General features: G+C 37.4%; 1 protein-coding gene across 1 annotated transcript; it reads right to left on the bottom strand.

Annotated features, from left to right (window-relative positions):
* Positions 1–5,491: 5,491 nt before the first annotated feature.
* On the bottom strand, positions 5,492–9,767 carry smim13 (small integral membrane protein 13). The gene is made up of 2 exons (XM_079656466.1): positions 9,277–9,767; positions 5,492–6,645 (listed from the first exon to the last, which is right to left on the bottom strand). The coding sequence occupies exons 1-2, from the start codon at positions 9,350–9,352 to the stop codon at positions 6,455–6,457; spliced, it is 267 nt and encodes an 88-aa protein (XP_079512592.1). The 5' UTR covers positions 9,353–9,767; the 3' UTR covers positions 5,492–6,454.
* Between the last annotated feature and the right edge of the window lie 3,857 nt (positions 9,768–13,624).

Here is a 13,624-nt window from a genome sequence, read left to right as displayed (position 1 = left end):
TTATTATAAGCCGAGTGAAATATAGTCTCTGCCTGTGGAGAAACGCTGCTTTATAGATAGATGGAGGCCTAAAGAGATGACTGCAGTGAGGCTTCAGCTCCCAATCACAAAATCTCATTAAAAATCCTTCGGGCTCACAAAAGGCTGGCACTTACAAGCAACCCAACTGCTTTTATTATTCACTGCATCCCACTCTGAGCTCTCCGGGGAGATGAGGAAGAAAGGAATTTGCGATGACTTTAGAAAGGGTTCCCATTTAACAAACTGCACACAGACACGGTAAATCAGGAGATGTCAGGCCCATTTTTACAAGTCTGTTTTTGACATTCCCTGCCAACAGAGGAGGAACTACAGAAGCAGTGAAGTTTAGAAAAGTTTCAAAGCTGGCTTACTGTATGGCAAAGATGCCATTCAGTTAGAGTGCACCTTATACATGAATAATCTGCAAAAGGCCTTTAACATGGACTCTGAGGCCATTGATCAAAAGCCTTGTTTCCTATCTTCTTTTAATTGATTGTTCATGCTTTAAACTAAACTCTGACCTGTTTTTCTATGTCTATACTTAATATAGCTATCTACTCCCTCTGTCGGAAGCCAGAGCCCAGTCTGCTCTGATTGGTTAGCCTATTATTAGTCAATTATAAGCACTAGTTTTGAAGTTGAGGATGCTTCCTTGATGGTCTTTTTGAGAATACACATAGAAACTTGTATGATATTTAGTGACTAGAGTCAACAGAGACAATGTGCTTTTTTTACTACATTTATTTAGCTTTACTCATTTCTTCGCACATATGGACTAAACTAATCAAGTACCATATACTGTATTAGGATTAGCTAGCAAGCAGTACAATTAAACCCACCTTTACCAGGTGCAACAGCATTTAGTCAATAATTGTAATCCAGATATCTAATCCTTTTTTTTTTTCATCCTGCATCATGGATACTTTTACTTTTTTTAGGCTAGGCTCACTTAAAATATATTTTGACTCCGAGAGATTAGTATTCGCAGGACATTTACTTCCAAAAGGGAAAGTAAATGTAGAAGATCTGAATCGATCTTCCACCACAGGATGAGGACATGGCTCTGAAGTGAGAAAACAGCTTTTAGCTGATTAATGCTTCGACCTGTGGATGGATTGAATCCATGAGTTATTTTAGTCCCGGCAGCTGTAATAGATGCACTCAGACCAGGAGAACACTCAGTCCCTCTGCTCCTGTGTGTCTTCTGTCACCGGGGGCAGCGTGCCAAGCATCTCATAAATTACTGTCTTTGCTTCGCCACAATTCAACAACTACGTCAGGTGCTGCAGAGACAGAGCTAAAGCTGTATTTTGCTGAATCCCCTGAGCAGCTGTCTCCACCGCGCTCCCCGATGAGATACCGTCTAGTCAGGACGAGAAACAGCTAACAGGTGTTGGGACTGCTGAGATGGAAATTTAGCAGTGACATAAAGCAGGGGAACAGTCAGCTGCTCACCTGTCTCCCAGTGAACAAACAGGGAGAGGTCATGGAGGAGATAATGTGTAGTATCTGCAGCCGACAGCAGGAGCAGAGCTGGACTGTTTACACAGAGGAGAGAGTTGGAGGAGAGAGGATGTCATTTCCTTGGTTCACCACAATCATTTCCTGTAAAGTATTTGCAGGCTCTGAAATTACAGCTTCGTAGCTCAGCCTCTTTTTTTTCTGAAAAGCTGCCCCAGCTGCAGGCAGAAAAGTACTGTGAGGGAGAGGGGCATCATTAGGATGAATAAAAGTACCAGTGAAGGTTCGGTTCAAAGTCAATTTACTGTGAGGGTGGCTTCTTAATGTCCTGCATGTGTTTCCAGGAGACGATGGATGCAGGGGATACTCAACTTCTGAGTCATACCACAGCAAAAGGCCTCAGAGCTGGATGAAGTACAACAGTAGCACTACAGTGCATACATACTGTTACAAGTAAGAGCCATGCATTCAGAATTACTCAATTAGAAATCATACAAATATCACCATACAAATCAGTGGTGGAATGTACATTTACTCAACTACTGTACCTAACTATAATTTGTAGGTAGGCTACTTTTAGTTTAAATATTCCAGTTTCTGATACTTTATATGTCCAATTCACTACAATACAGAGGCATATATTATATGTTTTAATCTACACATTTATTTGACAATGTTGGTTTATAACACAAAATATGAATAATCTGATAAAAATCATGATATATATGCTAAATGTATTCCAAAGGTGAAGTGTTTTTTGAATGCTCAAACTTTATGCACATTTGAAATGCTTTACTTGTATTTGTATCAGGATTTCTACACTGGTATTTCCACTTTTACTTAAAGAGGCCCTATTAGGCTTTTGGGGGTTTCCCCTTCAATCTAGTGTTATAGGTTTATGGTCTGAAATCCCAAAGACCTGAGTACTTCATGGACTTCATCATGAAGATTTGCCTGTATCTGAATGAAGTATTATGGATTAGATGTATGCATATTAATGCATTCATTTAAATGTTGCAGCTGGTAAACAAAATTAAGTAATATATAAGGTGCGGGTTCTTTAATAATACATCTTAAATCCTTTTTGATCTATCTACAGATGTCAGATAACGTTTATAGAGTACAATAATTCCCTCTGAAATGGAGCAGAAATTGCAAACCCTAAAGTAAAGTAAGCACATGAAACTTAATAAAGTAAATGTATTTAGCTACTTCCCGTCACCTCCTTTTTTAGTTCCTCAACCTAAATATAAAGTTAAGACTGCAGATAGAGGATAAATTGGTTGTTGCAGCCTTGGGTAAAATAATAATTTGAGTTTTGGAGGAGCTGACTGAGAAAAGACACAAGCTCTGGGGAAATTCAATACTTTTTAAAGAGTGTCAGTTTTGACAATGTAAGTCAATGGAATCCTTTGGGCCTCACTATGCTGCATGTTTGCCGCCACAATAATTGCATCCCTGCGTTGTATCAAGCTCAAGCACTTTAGGAATACTAATGACCCCCGGGGCTGAAATGGATTAAGCTTAGTCAAAGACTAAAATGCTCTTTTAAAGCTCAAATTACATTATGCATATAGTAGATGAATTCACTGCATTGACTCCAGGGGCAGTCATTAATGGTAATCCAGCCACAGCTTAAAGGGTGCAGAGACAACAAGAAGAGGAGAAGGTGCTTGATATGTTTTATCATCCATTTCTGTCTTCAAAACTAAGAAAGGTCAACTGTTTATCTAAATCTAGTTTTAAGTTTGAAACCATCCTCAAACAAGTGTGAAAGTGATTAAAATCTAAGTGATGGATTTTATTCTCTACTGTATGTAGATGGATTTTATCTCACAAATAGCAACTAAGTGACACAGCAATGTATTTAAATTACCAAATTAATGAAAAATGCCATTAAATTGCAGTCATTAATTCCAAGGGGTTTAAGCAAGATATATTATTTTCGCTTAAACGCTTTATGTAGAATGAAAAATGATATATATACATATGTTGATTATCTTTATTTGGCACTGATGATGTGAGAGTTAAACTGCCTGGTTTAGATTTATGTCTTTTGGGATTGTATAGCTTTATTGCCCAATTTACACATTTGTGTGTATTATTTAATTTGTAACATATTAGATTTAGTCATTAACCTTTCCAACAATGCCAATATTGAATCGACTGTATTATGTAGCATGCTGCTCATAAGTGTTCCCCTTTAGGCTGTGACAGTTTGTCTGTTCTCTATCTGTGCCACACTGCCATCTGCTGGCAGGACAGCTGAACATACTGCTGGAGCTGGGAGACTTCACAGAGCTTGGAGACGGTGGGAGAGCTGTAGCTCAAATGAAAGTCCTCCAGGATAATACTAAACCGATTTTTATTTTATTTTACAAACGTGGTCCAAGTCTGCCTGGAGAACAATGTCTTTAAAAAAAAACGTTTCAACTTTTTAAATCCTTATTTTCAAAAAAAGTGATTCCTTATACTTTACACTTACAATTATTAACCAAAGACCCTTGATCTGAAAAATCTTGTTTTATGCTCCTTCTGATTGGAACAAGTTACTGTAAATATCCCTCTTTGGTTTAGTATTTTTGTTAAACATATTGTGTCTTTTATTGTTCAATATTGTTTCTAGATTTTTGCTTGCTTTTCTTTTTCTTTTCTCTTACTTTGTTATGCAAATTCCATCTAATACATGTGAAAACCTGGTGAAAACCTAACCAATTACACATTTATATTATTCAGACCATCTCAAATTGATTGACTTCATTAGACTGCACCTTTGGCACAGATTACATTCTCTTCTTTGGTGAAATACAAGTTTTGCTCACCTGGATCTGGATATTGTTCTGCCAATCTTCTGTGTGGATCCTCTTGAGCTCAGTCAGGTTGGATGGGGCTCGGCAAAGGCCGGATATTTTTTAAATCTGTACAGCAATCTTTAGCTGGGTTCACGTTATGGCGACTTGTCCCTTAGTCACGATGAGCCGTGCCTGATATCCTCCTAATAAGTTGCTTGGAAAGGAGGCCAAACAATCCAATCTCACCTCTTAGCAAAATCATCTTCAAATTAAGAGATTCCTTAAATGGATTATTTAAACTCCAAGAATGCTTTCATTAGTCTCTAGCTGAGGATTTGTCAGTGATGGTGATCCTTCTGTAAGTGATCCCCAGTCTAGACAAGCAGTCATCTAAAGGAAGATTCCTTATATCTAAGAATGTCTTAGTTGTTACAAAGGCTGCTGTTCTTTTTGGGACCTTCCCCAGAGCTTTGCCTCCACAAAATGAAGCCTCTGCGTCACAGGCAGTTGGTTTGAGGCCTTTATATAAACAGGGTGGCTGGCTGCTAAGGAAAGGTGCTTCAATTCTTCCTATCTGACCTCGCTCGTCATAGGGTACACAGGACCCTCCCTTACCAAAGGAAAGGGGATAATGGTATATCACAAATCCATGTAAGGTGCATAGAAAAAAAAAACATTAGCATATACTGTATAGCTAACTAAGTAGATTATCTGAGCAATTGTTGTTTTGCATCAAATTATTGGATCGCAAATCATGTTTCCACATTTTTCTATTTGTGGTAATGAGTCCAGATTCATGAAGGGAAAAACTAAATATTATATAATACTAACATTAAGCTAACTATTTATTTTGTCTTTGATTAATCTGCCGATAATATTCTCGATTTATCGAATGATCATTTGGTCTCTTAATGTGAGGAAATAGTGAATAATACCCACCCAAGTTCATCAAGTCAAAAGGGCTGTCTTGTGTTGTCAGTACAAAACAAAGAGATGTTTAATTTAATTTAAGAGAAACAGACAACCCTTCTTACTTTTTCTGATGAACAAATAACTGTAATGATTGATCAGGTATTAATATAGCTGGAGGATTACATTATTGTTCAACTTAATCGTCATCTTTCTACAGTTAGAAGTCATTTGTATGTTTACAGACTATATATATAAAAAAAAGTAACCATAAATCAAATGTCCATACAAACAGTCCAACACACAGGTCAGTGCTCATGGTATTATTTATTTTAAGCTACTGCTCCACTGAAGAAGAAAATGAATCACTGCTGATCAAAAGGTGCAAGAGTTACATGAGTTGAACCTGGAGGGAGAATATCACACAGATATTGGTCAGCTCTGATTTCTAATGGATTCAAACCGGTCAGCTATACAAAAAGGAGGTCATGTGACGAACAGTGGATGCCATCTAAACGGGCACATGTGCAGCAAGGCACAGGGAACAGGAGAGGAAGCTGCTCCGACTGATAAAGTAACAACGTTGATTCTCAACACTTAGATTGCCTTCAAACCTTCTCCTGACTCTTCACGTATAAATCTATTTATTTTTAAAGAACGAGGAGTTGCAAGGTCACATTTTACACAACAGGTTATTTGATATCTTCATCTTGGAGGCGTTGGGCCTTATCTACTAACAGTTTCTATGTTTGTTCATTAAACGCAGAGTACACTGTGCAAGAAACAACAAGACAACAAAACACCAGCAGACACATTCCTCTCATTGCACTTCAAAGAAAAGAAAATCGTCAGTTGTACAAATCACCCTCGGGTTATCTTCAGTTGTTGAAATGATGCAGACAAGCTCATTGTTAACCGCCTGCTTTTTTTCAAAGTAAGACTTTTTTTTTCTAAGACAAGATTAAAACATATAGATTAAAATGAGCACATCTCTTTGTGTCCTCTGATACTTCACATGGGTGGCAGTAAGCAGCGTGGCTGTCACTATTGCAGGATAAGAGGAGGAGCGTGAGGTGAGCCCCAGAACATAATGACCCAGAATGAACACGCAGAAATGGACAGTAATGGCTTTTCCCTTTGAAACCAGGAGATCTGCCTGGTCAGTTTAAAGTGTCTTGGTGGAGAGGGGGGCTGAATGTCCTCACCGATCACACATGGCGGTTCAGAGCGAGGGGTGGTGAGTGAGGGAAACAGTGGCAGTGTGGATGATCTTATGAAGTGTTTTCTGTGAAGGCGACTCTTTGGCGTGCGCTCCGGGGTCGACTCCTCGTCGGGGCGCTGGCTGTCCGCTCGCTCTTGGGTTCGGACGGCTGCGTTTCCGCCTGCGGGCTGCTGGCGTCTCCCAGAAGCTCGCGCAGGAACTTGAACTTGGACAGGAAGAGCTGCCAGACTACATACCAACCTGAGGGGCAAGCAGACAGGGGGAGAGGATGTTTACTGGCATATAAAGGCAGTCTTAAAACCACAGGTGAACCTCGTGTAGTAACATTACGCTGAGTCAGAGGAAAGTGTACAAGAAATGTACACAGACTTTGCCAATAAAGCCAATTCTGATTAGAATAAACGGTACCACTTTACAGTAAGACTACCCTTATAAAGGGTTTACGAATAGTTTGCAATTCATTTATTAATTAGGTTGTGAACACTTTATAAATCATTAATAAGCTTTTATAAGTCATGAGATAAACAGGGCGACTGTGACCGGTTGCTTGCCAAATAGTGAGCCCACATTTATCTGTACTGCTAAGCCTTATATTGGCTACTTATCTTACTTCGTCTCCTTCATCAGCCAGCATCCTTGGTATCTGTTGCTCACTGAGTTGATTCTCGTTAAGTAGCCAATATAAGGCTTAGTCATCTTGCTAAATAGTGAGCCTTTGTTGATGTATGAAAACTATGTTAGAACTGGTTTATAAATGTTTCTTAAAAATTAATAAAGCGTTTACAACCTAATTCATAACCTAATTATAAACCCTTTATGAATCCTTTAAAAGGGTAGTCTTATTGTAAAGTGGTAACGAATATTTTTAACCCAATCCAAAACAAAAATGGCGGCCAGAAATTACATCTCTTCCAAGTGTACAACATGAACCAATTTTTATTGTTTCATATTCTTAAAATTAATAGTATGTTTTTTTATTTTTTTTGAAGGCAACAGACTGATAGAGCTGGTAAATGGGCTACTTTGCAAAAAGAAATTTCAATATCGTATTTACTTTTCATCCAGATGGACAGAAGGGCAGCTGTGAAAAATAACCACATGCATTTATTTAAGTACTGAACTAAAAAGTTCTTCTCAGATCCATGTTTTAAATACAACTGAATTATAATATTATGGTTTTAAACAAAGCAAAGAAGTGGTTGAATTTAGCTCGACTAGTGCTGGGCGGTAAACCGTTTCATACCGAATACTTTATATATATGAACTTTATATCGTATGATATGAATTTTTCATATACCCCAATACCGTGGCGGTGTTACAAAATGTATAAAGTCTGAGATGTCTCGGGGCTCAACAAGCTTTGGCAAAGCCTTAATGTAGCCTCGCTAGCCTGTATATAATGTTCAGCTAGAGCGCTTTATGGTGTTCATATTGTAGCCATTTTGAGTATTAAATGTGGTTAAACGGTTAGTAAAGTCTCTATATTGAAGGATAAAAGTTCACTGCCAGCCAACTTGCACTAGTTGTATTTGTTTACTTGGGTACTGTCAGTGGAGTGAAGCAAGGTTTATTAAGTTGCACTTTTTATTCTGAACCTAAGTTTGGAGGTCAATCATAAAAGAAGTATTGAAATGTGCATTTTCAAACAGTTCTTTTGTTGCAAGTTGTTATGTGGTACGCAAAGTTTGCACAATAAAATGCTTTACATATTGCAGTTGTTCCATGCATTCTGATCCCTTCAACACACAAGACTCATAAGGGCCACCAATGATCATTTGTTTTGTGTGGGGCCAAAACGTATACATGTAAATAGATTTCCAATCATTGAAAAATAAATGAATACTGTGATATAACGTGATAATTTAGAAAACAAACGAGATATGAGTTGTTTGTCATACCGCACAGCCCTAGCTCCAACATATTAAAACATCAATAATAATAATAACAATATCAAAAAATTATATTTAACAAACACCGACAGGGCCATTCTGCATAAAATCAATTTTTACTTGATTGATAATACTTCTGTAGTTACACTTCAGTAATATTTTAAATGTATTACATTTAAATTGTGTCGTGTTGGTACTTTACTCGAGTAGATCATTTGTATACTTCTTCTACCATGGCAAAGGATTATGTTGGGACTCTGGAAATACTTTCAAAACTATTGTTCGTTTTTTTAAAATATGGCCGGGGATTTATCTTTCAAGAAAACAGCTGCTTAGCCCTGGATCTGTAGTTACAGTATATATTAAGAGACATAAACTGATCAGGTGGAGGAAGAGGAGGAGATAGAAAAACAGACTGCTGGAGGCCAGCAGGGTTATGTTGTGACTTCAGCTCTGCTCGTGATAAAAATAGAAACGCCGTACTGAAATCGAAACGTGCCAGACATGTAATACACCCTGACCTGTCATACAAGACAACTTAACATAAATAGTTAGACATTAGGGCAGAAAATGTTCCAATATTCCTTAAGGAGATCAGCCAATATGTAATCCGTTCCTGCAGCCTCTTATTGGGGCAGCCTGTCTATGTTACCCGTCTTATTATGACATATTAACGATACATCCAGACAGTAATATCTCACAGTAGCAGGACGGATATCTACCATTCAAGCTGCATTTTAAAAAGCTCCACCTCCTTTTAACCGTGTTTCATTTGAACTAAGAAGCCCCAACAATACCTTACCATGTGTATATCAAGAACATGATAGGACCCTAACTCATATCCTTATGAGTTAGCAGTTTTGTGCCCTCACTATCTATCAAAAACAAAGCTGTTTTGTTACAGATAAATATGGTAAAGTATGGCTCAGAAAGTTAGCTTGTTATGTAAGTAACTGATCAAGGTTATTTCCTTTAAACTCACCAAACAGCATGAAGAGTAGCGCACACACCAGTGTGGCCACAATGACCAGCAGTGTGAGCCCGACACTCTGCCACATATTAGCGGACACTGGGTAACAACACCAGCATAAGGAGGGGTCTGCCTGCGGTGTGTTTTCTGCCCAACACCGCACACTACAACACGCAGCTAGCTAGCTCTGTTAGCCGCCTGGCAGCAGAGTTAGTTAGCTGTGGAGAAAAACAAACAGCAGCACATCGCACAGCAGCTTGTAGCGTCTGTCTGGCTAGCTAGTTAGCTAGCTGGTTGTCAAACGGAGCCACTTTAGTTTAAATAACAGATTTTAGCATTAGCTAACGTTAGCTGGTCACAGCAGGGTTTAGTCCTTCTTCTGTGTGCTACATCACTGCAACGTGTGTTGTTATTATCACAGACAGAGACAGTGCAGCAGCTACAGTAACTTGGCTAAGAAGACAACAAAATAAGCGTCATGATATTGATTCACACTGCGCATGTGCAACATCTATTTTACTTCTGGATAGTGAAGTTCTTCTTCTTCTTCTTCTTCTTCTTCTTCTTCTTCTTCTTCTTCTTCTTCTTCTTCTTCTTCTTCTTCGTCGTCGTCTTCTTCTTCTTCTTCAATAAACTTTTTTTATTAATCTTGAACCAGAGTAAAATGAGAGGTCAAATTATTTATTTGGTAAAAAAACTAGAAAGAACATATTCACAAGAAAAACCACAGCTCAGCTATTTAAAAATAATAATTGTATACTATTAGAAAAGCACACTTTAGCAGTCTAAACATACTAATGGACCACAAAACATGTTATTCAAACACTATATGACAGTTCTAAACTTTTATGGTGTCAAGAAGATAAAAGAAAACCTGTGGTGGTCATTACTTCACAAAATAAACTAACAAAGCAAGGTTGGACCAAAATCATCAGTTAAAATCAAATATACATTATTCTATCTCAAACTTAAACATTGTGGATAAAGAAGAACAATCTTTATACTTAGGTTTTCTTCTTTTAGAGTGAAATTTGAAAGCACTACTGCATTGTATTTGCATATCCAGCAGGAGGAGTCATCATCAAACGCCTAACCCGGTGATTTGTTGTCAAGTGTCAGTATGTTTTGAAGTTGGAGGTTTTCTTATATGCTGACACATCATATTTCCCACAAATGTTCTCATCAAGTAAGCTCCCACCTTTGCTTGGTTTCTCTTACTACATTTAAACAGTATTTAAATGAAGCTTTGAGGTAAATATAGAAGTACAAAAGTATCTTGTGAAAAGATGAACTAAGATTAGATTCAAAAATATGTAATCAAATGTATTGATGTAACGCTATCAGGTGGGAGAAGTACTTAAACGTGTAACCTATGTAAAAGTTTCAAATACCAAAGACTAAAAATACCCATTACAAGTAAAGTCTTGATTTAATAATGTTCCAAAAGTATCTCAAAAGTGATCCTAAAAACAGTACCACATTGTGAATGCAAATGAAGTGTGTTCAGCCTGTCACTCACCCTCATTCCTCATTCTGACATTGAGGAACAGCACTTCATGTCTTGACTTGCAGTGGAGCACATCCCTGCACGTACGCCAGCATGAGTATTTGCATATTCTGCTGAGGCACGGTGAGTACATGAATCACTCTTCAAAACTTCATTTTAAAAACGTGTAAGAAGAACACTGGGTATAACTCAAGTATGTGGATCCAGCCCAGGGATCTGAAAGCCTTTTAGGAGCATTCTCTCTGAATGGGTTTAACGACCAGTTTAAGTATTTGGATTGAATTTGAATAAAACATAACATGAGACTGAAATGTTTAGCCAACAGCTTTACCACTGAGTTTTATTTTTAATGCACATTAGGTTAAAGCTGTACAGAGAGAATAAAACAACACAATACAAAGTGTATATGATGTATAACATATTTAGAATTAGAAAGGAAATGAATAAATGAAAATGTTCAACATAATAATAATATTAATAATAATAACAAGGCCTTGCATTTTAAAAACAATTGTAAACAGTGCTTGAACAATGTATTAATTATTAATTAATTAATTAAATAATGATATTTTTTGTCTGGATTTAAAATCATAAATATTAGCAGTAATTGATTTTGTAGCTCTGTAATTGTTGGAAAAGTAGATCATTCATTTGTTTCTAAAAATCTTGCTACATCTGCCTTAAAGGATACGTCAATATGTTCACAGTTTTCTGCTGCTATATCTTTCCTTTGAATAATCTTGGATTCTTATTTGATTTACGTGTGCTTGACACTTGATTCATACTGTTTTACTTTTGTCTAAGCGGTATTGCCTCTTTGCTGTAACAATGCAAGTTTCCCCTCTGTGGGACAAAAAGAGAAATCTTGAGTCTGAATTTGGATTCTGCAGACAATATGGGACTAGAAAAGTGTGTTATCTCCCATTCAGTCTAGGTAATGGCCTATATAAGAACAGAAAGCACTGGCCTGGTTTCAAATAAGGTTTCTGCAGATCTTATCTGATGCAAAATGTTCCACACAGTTCAGCTGGAACCTCAATCAGATAAACACGCGGTTTGCCCTCTTCCTGTGAAAGAAGTTCATTTTCGTCTTTTCAACTACAAAATGCATGTTTCCTCTGAAATACAGTGCTGTAGACGTGCAATTACCTCAAAAATAGATTGTTCTTGCATCCTTTCACAGGCCTACACAATCTTATATTTTCCTTTAAAATGTATAAGAGCATGTTTATGTGGTCCTCTGCCCAGATTTTCATTAGTAATTATTTTCTTGCTACTTTTTGCTTTAGTGACCTTATGCGCACACATATTAAATGTATATATTTCCTCATTACACATCTTCACTTATGCATGTAGATGTGCCTACATGTGAGGTTATATCAAATTGCAGCACAAGCAAGTACCGCCAGAGCATATTTATGTAAAACCGTTTCCGTGATTGAGTCATAAATCTCACTTAAGCCTCCTATTATCCCTTACTCTGGTGTTCGCGGTCAAATTTGACCGGTCCTGTTTTAACTGCTATTACATTCAAACAAAAACCATTAATCATCACCAAATTTAATTCAACACCCTTTCAAACTGTACATATTGTATCAGACTACTGATATACATGAACAACTGCAGTAAATATACAAAGAATAGACACTGAACATGTATTGCGTGTGCCAGGTGTGATCCATGTGGGGGATGGGCACATAAGAGTGGGAAATGTATCAAATTGTTCTGTGTGTGTGTGTGTGTGTGTGTGTGTGTGTGTGTGTGTGTGTGTGTGTGTGTGTGTGTGTGTGTGTGTGTGTGTGTGTGTGTGTGTGGGTTTGTGTGTGTGTGTGTGTGTGTGTGTTTTATCTGATCCAGATGGTTACTAATTGCTTTTCTTTATGGCGGTCATTATGGGAACACCATGGGTGTTACAAAGTTGACTAAATCATCCAAAATTCAATGAAAGTGGTGATCAGCAATTATATATTTTCAAATGTCTGTGAAGGATATGATAAAGAATTAATGCAATCGAACGTAAAACTAAAAAGTTATGATTGATGAAAGTACTAAATCGGCCAGATTTGACCTGAAGACAACAGGAGGGTTAAATGTTTTTCTTCTTTCCCTTTCCTCCAGCAGCTTGTTTGTCGGTTAAGTGGCCCGTCGCTAAACGTCACTGTGTAACAATGAATGAAACAAACACTTGTTGAAATTCAACACCTGTCTCAGACCAACACAGTGTGTGGTAACTGTGAATGAGATCATGGAAATTATCCTGACAGTGATTGATCATTGTGTACTCTTGAACATTTGACCTTAATTGGACAAACTGTTTTTTTAAAACATAAGGTGGTTTAATGTCACAGAACAAGTCTTGACATGTCATGTTAACATTTTTTTTTAACTCAAACCGATGATGACCTTTTGAATTTATGCGTTTTAGCTGCTTAGAAGAGGTGTTCTTACAGACCTCAGCGCTGTGCAAAGACAACAAACATGTTTTGCATATACATATTTCTCATCAGAGCACATACATTTGCTGTGCTTCAATGTAATATGAGGTATTTGTTCATAATTCTGTGTAAAACGTAAAATACATTTAAGTGCAAACGACCCAGACGTCATGGTGGGTGACCTGTCAATCAAATGGTACTTCCTAAAAGGTGCCCTGCTTTATCGTCTAGTTTCACTTTAATTGGGGCTATGGCTTACAAAGTTAATATCAAGGTGTATTAAAACAGACTTGAGAATAGAAAGTGAGACGACAAACTCATTATAATACAAATAATATGAACTGAGGTAATAAATGAAGGGAGGTGTAGAGTCATGTTCTCATTTACCAATATACAATCAGACTTGTTTTCACCCCCA

Source organism: Notothenia rossii (assembly GCF_949606895.1).
Source record: "Notothenia rossii genome assembly, chromosome: 10".
Taxonomy (NCBI): Eukaryota; Metazoa; Chordata; class Actinopteri; order Perciformes; family Nototheniidae; genus Notothenia; species Notothenia rossii.
Note: the sequence above shows the minus strand (reverse complement) of the source record. Positions and strands in the feature narration are given on the sequence as shown.